Here is a 10431-nt window from a genome sequence, read left to right on the forward strand (position 1 = left end):
TATTTATGTAAAGTCTTAATTTAATTTATTTAGAATTATTCACTTTTATGTGACATTCAAGAACAATTTGATGGCATGTTTGGAAAAATAGCTTAGCTTGTTGAAAAATTTTAACATATTTAGGTATAAAAAGACAGTTTGATGGTCAAACCATTCAAAGCTACTGTTTAATAAACTAATTGATTGAAACAACTTATCCTATGTTATGAATCTTAGCCTTTTGGTCAAGTTTCGCCACTAACGATAAACTCAAAAACCTTACAATGCAGTCCTAATATAATGATTCTTACGATATTTTGCACTATGACTTTGATGGCTTATAAGAACATGATTTCAGTCACCTCATTTCATCCCATTCTGTGCATTTGGAATATGGAGCAAGTAAACAAGGATTACTAATGTAATGTTAAATCATGGAAGGATAAAAGATCATAACTTTCTAGATATTTTGTGGACGTTAGTGTTAAAATTTTAGGTGGCATCTTAGATAAACCTTATGTACAGGTATTGCAGACCCCATACAAAGCCGTGATTCGATGTAGCCAATGGTGATCCCTTGACATTTCCTAATTTTTGTAAAACATTATAGATGATCAAAGACTCTATTTGCACTAGTGTAACACCCCTGAATTTCCAACCTAAAAGGAAAACTTTACAAGTATTATAGAAGCTACAAGCATTTAGACAATTTATACATAATTGTTACGATCGTATATATATATATATATATATATATATATATGAATTTCCAACCCCTTAAACGAAACCAAAATCGTGAAGGAAGGGAGGAAATTCGGGTGTTACAACTAGTTGACGTTTTATCTCTTTATCCACTTAGACAATGAACTCTCATGCATGATTCATAACTAAGGCCTGCTCAAAACTTCCTTATGTACACCAAGTGCCAAATTTGTAGATAATCGGGATTTGTAACTTTAATATCCTTACCGTTGTTCCATTTGATTTAATGCCTTCAAAAGTTGACTAACATATATTAGAGCTCATTTTGCACCCAACTAAATGATAGGTGTTACATCCCCGTATCTTGTTTAATATATTTTTTGAATTTACAGTTTTACCATGGTCTAGGTCAAGCTAGATGATGCATAAACAGAAATATTTTCCATTAGTTCATCTCTCCACGCTCGAGATTGGGAATGGTCTTTGCAGTAGAGAATGTTCAGCGCAGACCTTATTAGTTCACACTGTTGTCTGCCACATCAATTTGACTTTGTTAGATATGCACCATGTGTGATCAGATTTCATCTGCTTTCTTATATTACTTGCACTTCTTATGCTTCCGCAGCATTCTAATTTCTGTGAGACCTTAATAATTTATTGGCTATTGGTTTTGTACTTGCTACAACAGAAAACCTTCTGGTTATAAAATGAAGGAAATGACAGGAAGCGGAATATTTGCTGGGTCTGGTGAGGATGCTACTGAAAATGGAAATGCTAATCCCAACAAAACTGGGGTGCGCGTATATCAGGTTTTTGTTATTTTGTTTTCTTTTTCCCCTGTAAGAACTAATGACACAAAAGGGCAAATATTTCCCTTTCTTGTTACTGGGACCTGCAGCAAGCTCTTAATGGAATCAGCCAGATCTCTTTTAGTGCTGAAGAAAGTGTTAGCCCCAAGAAACCTACATCTATACCAGAGGTTGCAAAGCAACAAGAGCCGAGTGGCACCCTAGAAGCCGAGTTGGACACGAAGATCAAAACGCCATTGTCAGATGCCCAATGCAAGGAGCTCAGTGGAAATGACATTTTTGGTCCACCACCAGAAAACCCTCCTCGATCACTGGCTGCTGTACGGTCGCTGGAGTCAAAAGAAAAGGACATGGGAGAGCCAGCACCACGAGCTGTCCGGACGTCAGTCAGAGTTTCCCATGTGAGTATACTTCACGTGTTGGATGATTTACTCTGCCCCAGTTCTTCTGAGTTTAAGCCCAATCCTTATCCTGCTTGTGTGGTCGAAATTGCTAGTACAATTGTCATATGCAAGGCCTTGGGCCTGCAATGTTGTGATGGACAGTGATTATAGGAAGATACACTAATTATATAGCTCGAAGAGTCTGAATTACCTGCCCACTATTACTAATAAAGCTTTGGTGGAAGTATTCATCTGCATGTTTTGGATAGATTTTTAAGCAATGGCTGGCCATTTTCAGCTAATTTAGAAGATTTTGGGTTAATGTTGATGAACTTGCTTTAGATTCAGGAGTCATTACCATCTGTTTGCGTCTATAGTTTCCCGAATATTGTATATCAGGTCATTGATTAATCATTTCTCATTTTGTAGCCTGCTGGAGGGCAAAGTAATATTATGTTCAGTGAAGAACCTGTTGTCAAGACATCAAGGAAGCTTCATAACCAGAAATTTCAAGAGCTGACAGGTAACGATATCTTTAAGAGAGATGCACCTGTAGGATCGGCAGAGAAGTCACTCAGCAAGGCTAAGCTGAGAGAAATGAGTGGTAGCAATATATTTGCGGAGGGAGAACGAGTAGAACCCAGAGATCATTTTGATGGTGTGCACAAACCTCCTGGTGGAGAAAGCAGCATTTCGTTGGTTTAAGAAACACCAAATGCAGCTACATATTGATCAACTTCTATCTTGTAGGACTGACGATAGCTCTTCCTGCGTCTTGTGCAGTGCTCTTAACGACATCGTTAGCTAGCTAGCTGACTGCCATATTAGTAGGTTTTTAACTCATAGTTTGTAACAGTGAATAACTAGCTTAGACTTGCTTGATGCTAAAGGTTTCTGCGTGCTCTTCGAAGCCTATTAGCAGAGACTATTTAGATTTCATGTATCGCATTCTACCTGTACCTTAATCTTTTGGGAGATTAGCGCTGCTTACTGCAACTATTTTGCCTTGTACTCAGGCGATGAGTCTAGTCTATTGCTGTAAAATTCTGGTGTATATATTTGCTCAAGGATAAAAATTTAAGGTCAAACAATCAATCTTGAATCGTCCAAGATTAATGGTAAAAGCCCTGGATTGGCGTTGAAACCAAACTAGAAATTTGGGAAACTAATGCAAGAAATATAATAACAATGAAATTAATCAATACCAACTACTTAAAAGGTTCATCCAATGTGGCTATGTCTTTCTTATGTCTAGTTTGTGTTTATTGATTGATAATGAAAAACTCAACTGAGGTCTACAATAGAGGTTCTTTGAGAGCCGGAGAAATCTCCCGTTGTACGTACATTCGCCTTAGACTCAAATTTAGAGCAACTCGCCAAAATTGTCCATAGAGACCAACAACTTATTGTGCCTAGGACCCCCATCCAGCGACAAATCATCGTAGAGCTACAATCTCCAAAATGAATTTTCTTCTCTTTAAATGCTCCTTTATGTTTTCCAAACCAATCATCATCTTCTTCCCTTTAACGACTCTTTTTGGATACCCTTACCAATCCTCATACATAGCCAGCATGCATTAGACACTTAAATATGGTAGTTTCACGTGAATCGGTCACCAACCCAAAGCATATATCGCAAATGTTTTAATTTTGTTTGATGTGAAAAAGAGGTCATAAAAGTTCATAGCATACATAGGAAGGCCAAAAATTGAAGTCAATTAAATCTGTAATAGGGTTTGATTTAATTCTTGCCAAGTCTAAGGGATGAGACATTTGGTTTAGTTTAAGATGTACAATAATCTAGTATCATATACACATTCTATTACCTCGATGTCATTTCTCTCATTTAAGTGAAATTTGAGAGGGTTGAATATGCGCAATCTTATCTTTGTCAATGATCTACTATCATATGCTATATAATAACAAAGTTTTTATCTTAACATAACAGTCAAGTATGGCCCGATTTTTCCATCTAACAAAACCATTGTGATATTTATTCATTCAACAGTTGCTAAAGTGCATTAAAACAGTAAAATTCAACCATAACAAGATCACTAAACATAGTTTCTCATAAACCAAGCTAGACAAATTCCGATTCACCATTCCCTCTTGACAGAATCATAAATGTTTCTTAAGCACTTTCAGTACCAACCAAGGCAATCAACATTTTCTCATAGTCTCCACTAGTGTCCTTGGCAATAGCACGATCAAGAGGAACACTGTTTCTACGATAGTACTCTTCTTTGATGCGTTGCAAATCCTCTTCAGCCCGAGTGGTCACAACTCTAGTCAGAGCCCATTCATCTGTTCCCATCTTATTAATTGCAAGACGAAGACGCTTCTCGTAGTATTTCTCAGGGCAAGTCAAGCACTTGATAGTTGCCCTTAGCAACTTCAAGTAATCATCTTTTGGATCTTCCTTAAGATCCTGCATAAGTTGATGAAAAACTAAGCACACTAGGGTCTAAAGGTTCAAACTTTATCCCTAACAACACCCAAGAACAATGGTTGGGGTGTTCTATGCAATGAAACAAACACTTCAATAAACTAGCAATGAAAAGCAATAAGAAACAATGCAATAAACAAAAGATACAAGATTTATGAGGTTCCCTCAATGTGGGCTACGTCCTCGGTGGTGGTTAGCTTACTTGTATTATGTGAAGAATCAATGGAGTTCTCAAGAACTCATACAATGGAGAATAACACTTGGAGAAGAAGAATAGAAAAAGAGAAGAGTTTGTGTTTGGTTTAGGGTTAGAATCTACATAGAAATGTGTGTTGAGACTTTTATTTATATTAGAAAAGCCCATAATGATACAATCCCGCAATAACTTATCGCGGAAGAAAACAGGGGCTTCTGCTGCATCCCGCTCAACCGGTCGAGCGAATCAAGGGGAGTCGAGCGGTTTGGACTTTGGTCGAGCAGCAAGACAGAAGACTCTCTGATGTAGTCGAGCCAATAGGCTCGGTCGAGCAGACCGGCTCATCTGAAGCCCATAAAGACTCTCCCTCATCATCATCCTACACACACATGTTCATCCATACACCATCAACCTTTTCAAACTCCATTGGTGCACTCAAAGTCACACCAAACTCAAACTCCAACAGTTGATTTTCGACTTCAGAATCATGCTTGCAAAACATAAAAATAATAATGACAAATAGGCTTTTACAGTACCTTGGTAATAGCATGACCATACTCATTGTTGTAAGTGTTGAGTGTGGCATTTAGTTGTGCTTTGCTCCTTGTTGAAATGATTCTAATTAATTGATCATCAGAATAAGCCTTGTGTGAGATCTTCTCGTGGAGTATCTTAGCCTCAGATTTAGCTAAATGTGTGTTTACTTCTGCACCTTCATATCTATATGAAGTCACCAAAGGAACCAAAAGCTGCAATACGTAGTTAAAATACATTAATTTAGTAAAACGTCAATTAGAAGATGATTGCTATAGGTCTTCTTTCGGGTCATCGGTATGATTTCAAGTTAGGTGATTCGGGTCGATACAAAATTGAGTCTTGTGTTCATATTGGTTTTTATATAATTTTAAATTCATTCTAAACTCGGTTCAAAGTCAGGTTCATTATAAAGTCGGATAGATATCAAATCTTCGGGTCTGTTTTTAACACTTAAACTAACTGCAGCCATAATTTCCAATACCCATTTCGTGTCATTGATATTCCGACATAGGTAGACTGCTAGGTAAAATAACCAAGTTGGACACTTGAAGACATATTCGTGTTCAATATGCATATACGAATTTGAATAACACAGTATGGTCATGCAGTTTTGAAACACTCCTTCATATACAATTGAGGCCATCAACTTCCATTTCAAGCACAAAAACCTAATCAAGTTTCTTTCAATGATTAAAACTACCTCCATCAAAAATTAGTATGTTTGTTATCGGTAAAACTTCCTTAAAAGTACACCATCAACATAAATAATTTCAAATGAAATATAAATCACCTTGCGGAAGTCACCAGAGGTATGTTGAGCCACATCTTCTTCAAGGGACTTCTTGTAGCGAGCATGGTAACATCGCCTAGCATTAAAGAGAACCTCAGAAGATCTTGTACAAGCAATTTCAATGAGAACCCAATTGCTAGAAGTGAACTTCTTAGTAGCTTCATTAGCCAAAAATGCATCGCGCTCTGGAGGATCCAGGGTAAACAAATGAACAGCCCTCTGCACCATTAAACACACTATTTTGCATCATGCTGTCAATTCACCTCACTCCTTATTATAGGCCAAAACATTGAAACAAGTTTCCACTGATTGGTGAGGAACTCTCAAAAGGTTCATCAACATAGCAAATCAAATAACCACATATGCTCATATCATGTAGCTAATTACACATCAATTAAGAGCTCGTCCGATTGTCATTGAAATAAATTCCAATGTAAATTTTTAATTTCTAAGAATTTTTTATTGTTTGGTTGAAGAATAATATTGTAATTGACACATGATTTTGGAGTTACCAACACCGTGTTGGTAATTAAATTCATATATTTTATGAATTTTTCCACATCCAAGTGAATTTTTTATTAGCTATGCCTGACCAAAATACGGCAAGTAAAACAACTTTGTAAATAAGCAATTCATAAGAATTAGGACTTAGGAGGCAATCAAACAATCTCTAACGATCAATCAAAAACAGTGCCGTTCCTGGTATTATATGGGTCCTAGGCAACCAGAAAGAAGTGTGCCCTTTCTATGGAGGGTCGATTCTGAACTTAAATGGGTGTTTGGAAAAATAACAAAAATGGACCCATTATATAAATATAGACGTATTATATAATTCAAAAATGATAAAAGAATTACTCATAAATTGCAAAAATTTTTAAGAGTGTACTTCCATTTACTAGCATATTCTAATTTTTTAGGACCCTTTCTAACTCTGGGCCTAGGCAAATGCATATCTTGATGTTCAGGAGCGACCCTGATCAAAAACTACCTATTCATCATCCAAGGTAAAAATAACAAACATCCGAGTGATCCGGACTTAAACCCTGCCCTGGTGAACACCTAAATGGGAGTCAGTTCATACTGGTGGGTTAATGAAATTGAGTGATCAATCAATTCATCCTTTGATACAGAGTAAAATAACAAGCGCACAACAATGAATGATTTATATTTGTAGTTGAAACTAATATCCATTAATTATAAATAAATATTGATTCTAAAATTCAAAGCCAATAAATCTTAATTTTAATATAAAAATCATGAATCACCTCAAAGTCACTTGAAAGCTCCTTGTCAAGAGCTTTAAGCAGATCTTCTCCATAGGTGGAAGCATAAACCTCGCGAATCAACTTGCGTTGGGATGCATTCCTGTGACCTAATATTGATATGATCAAATCCTCATTCGTTCCCCAACCTGCAACATTTTCCACTTTGATTAATCATTCTTGCTACTTGCTCAACAATTATATATTCATACCGAAATTGATAGAGTATATCATCACTAGAAACAAGTATCAAAGTAGTCACATTTGATCAAAATAGAAATATAAGATCAATTAAGCTAAAATTGCATACAAAATATAAGAAATGATGAGTTGCGAACCAGAAAAGGCTTTGTGAAGCTGCTCAACATCTACAGCAACATCAGGAACATTAGCAGGAACAGTTAGGGCAGCCATTTTCTGTTTTTAGATCTGCTTTACTTTTTCTTTGTTTTGAATTTTGATTGATGAACGTACTCTGTATGGTGATATTTTTATACTTAATAGTATTTATAGAGATATGATATGATTACCCATCAGATCATCAACCATCATGATTCGTGGCCTTATGGGAATTTTCAAATCTTTATCTAATTAGGAAAAATATTATTATAATTGTTGTAGTGGGACAATACATTGAATGCATTGTTTTGTAGAATTCTATCTCTTGCAATAGTAATATATTTGTCTCTTTTGATCATCTTGCACTATATATATGTGCAAGATCTTGAATGCTGATATAAGGTAATATAAGAAAACTGATATAAGTTCATCTCATATACTACTTTTCTCCTTATATTCTCCCTACCTTTTAACACGTTATCAGCACCATTTTTCGCTCTCAAAACCCAAGAAGGTAATATTTTTTTCAAAACATTATAACATTTTTAGCCACAATATAGACCAACAATCAAATGGTATCAATATTATTATTCAAAGTGTTACTAATACCGTTTTATACTTTATCCTTGAAGAAAATTATATATCTATTACTACCAACCCAGCTAATAGTGATTCAAACCAACTGCGAAGACATAATCCAAATAATACCCATATAAATGAAAGCTCAATGCTAAGTTCCAATAATGCAACTAATCCACCAGCACAACCACCTACTAATCAGCCACCACAATCTACTGATAACCCACCAATCCAACCTACTAATGACTCTACAGTCCCACAAGAAAATAATAAAAGAAAAAATGACGACGGCGAAGAAACTAGTAACAAACGTTTTCAGACTATTAACCCATAAAATAATTTATTTTAATAATGTCGTTTAATCTTTATGTTCGTTTTTACTTTTTCAGCCGCCTATATGGACTGGCTAATATTATTTTTTAATTACCGCCTTTATGGACTGGCTAATTTAGTATTGTTATCGCCTTTATGGACGGTTTTATCTCTATTTATCTGATCATGTCATCATATTATGTGCATATGCATTTGGTTATTTTAGTCTATAAATTATATAAGCACTTAATAAACTCATAAAATATAATTTCACCTTCAAATAATAATAAATAACGATTTTATTTGATTCTATTTTGTTTAACACTATAATAATAAATTGTCTTAATTTACCTATAACACATATTATTAACAGACATGACCACATTATTTCTACACAACATAAAATCCTTTTCTAATTGTAAAATATCACCCTGGGATGAATGCCAGATTGGTCCGAAAATTATAATTTAAGTAAAACGTCAAGGGTTCGATTCTGAAAAAAAAAAAAAATAATAAAATAATAATAATAATAATAATAATAATAATAATAATAATAATAATAAATTTTTTTTTACCTTTTTACCCCCTATAAATAGGGACTTCTACCGTCACAAACTCACACATACCACTCACACCTTATCCCAAACACAATAAATAATTTTTTTTTCCTTCGTCTTCTTCTTCCTTCAACCATCCATGGCAAACAATACATTTACAAACACCCACATCAATCCAATTGCCGACAATATAAGTAAAATACTAGACGCATTCCTTATCATTATGGGTTTAATTGTATTACTCGTAGCATTAATGTTCTACCTAATTATCCAAAAATAAATTATAAATCTTGCATTTGTTTAGCAATATGTATTTATTTTTTGTTTGTTTTATTATCTATTAATACTATCTATTTTATTTTTATTTATAATTATATTGTACTTATTATGTTTGAGATATTAAATCAGGGGGAGATAAGACTAATATGCTTTAATATCTCTGATGATACACAAAATCATTAAATAACCTTGTCATTTCCTCAATTGTAGAAAATAATGGCTGATCTCAAAAAGAGAGTATTCAATGCCCTGGAATTAACAGGAAACAATTTTATACAATGGGCTTCAGATGTCAAATTATATCTAAAAGGAAAAAGTTTATTATATACAATAATTGAACTTAATCCCACCGACAAAGGAAAGGGTATTGAAAGAGATCCCATAAAAATTGAGGAAGATAAGGCAAAAGCTGCATCAATTTTGAGACATCATTTAACCGACAGTCTCAAACATGAATACACTAATTATGAGGACCCAAAATTACTTTGGGAAGAGCTAAATGAAAGATTTGGCCATAATAAAAGTGTACTTCTCCCAAAGGCCATCGATGAATGGTGAGAGTTAAGATTTCAAGATTTCAAATCAATCAGTGATTATAATTCAGCCCTTCATCTGATAAAATCAAAATTAGTCTATTGTGGACAAATAATAACAGATGAAGAAATGATAGAAAAAACATTATCAACCTTTCACGTAAATAGCATTTTGTTACAACAACAATATCGTGAAAGGCATTTCAAGAAATATCATGAATTGCTGAAAACACTTCTTGTTGCGGAGCAAAATAATGAACTATTATTGAAAACTCACAATAGGAGACCTGTTGGGACTATGCCCTTTAATGAGACAAATATGATTGAGAGGAATGTGCGCCATCGAGGTCGTGGGAACTATTTTATAAGAGGCAGAGGTCGTGGAAAATATCACGAAAAGAGCGGCATGAATACTTTCGAACAAGGAAATTTCTATGGCTGTAGTCGTGGTCGTGGTCATGGACTTAGTCGTGGCCGTGGACATAGCCACGTTTATGAAAGAAATATATTTCCCCCCCGAAATGATAATTTCAAACAAGTCCAGAAATACAAAAGCACATGTAATAGATGTGGCATGACTGGACATTGGGGGCGAACTTGTCGTACAGCCAAACATTTAGTGGATTTATATCAAGCTTCCCAGAAAAACAAAGGAAAAGGGGCAGAAGCAAATTTTGTAAATGAAGCAAGTACATCTGGGCCCACCTTAGATGTCTCCGATTTCTTTA

General features: G+C 34.9%; 1 protein-coding gene across 1 annotated transcript; it reads right to left on the reverse strand.

Moving 5' to 3' along the window:
- Positions 1–3836: 3836 nt before the first annotated feature.
- Positions 3837–7684, reverse strand: LOC130807355 (annexin D2). The gene is made up of 5 exons (XM_057672541.1): positions 7443–7684; positions 7108–7253; positions 5843–6061; positions 5052–5264; positions 3837–4301 (listed from the first exon to the last, which is right to left on the reverse strand). Exons 1-5 carry the CDS (start codon positions 7516–7518, stop codon positions 4005–4007), a joined length of 951 nt encoding a protein of 316 aa, XP_057528524.1. The 5' UTR covers positions 7519–7684; the 3' UTR covers positions 3837–4004.
- Positions 7685–10431: the final 2747 nt, after the last annotated feature.

This window comes from Amaranthus tricolor, chromosome 3 (genome assembly GCF_026212465.1).
Source record: "Amaranthus tricolor cultivar Red isolate AtriRed21 chromosome 3, ASM2621246v1, whole genome shotgun sequence".
Taxonomy (NCBI): domain Eukaryota; kingdom Viridiplantae; phylum Streptophyta; class Magnoliopsida; order Caryophyllales; family Amaranthaceae; genus Amaranthus; species Amaranthus tricolor.

Bases quoted from the DNA above. Each gene is read 5' to 3' on its own strand.
- LOC130807355 (XM_057672541.1), bottom strand. From the start codon at position 7,518: ATGGCTGCCCTAACTGTTCCTGCTAATGTTCCTGATGTTGCTGTAGAT. The intron at 7,254-7,442 runs GTTCGCAACTCA...AAAATGTTGCAG, and splicing joins GCTTCACAAAGCCTTTTCTG to GTTGGGGAACGAATGAGGAT. The intron at 5,265-5,842 runs GTGATTTATATT...TACGTATTGCAG, and splicing joins CCTCTGGTGACTTCCGCAAG to CTTTTGGTTCCTTTGGTGAC.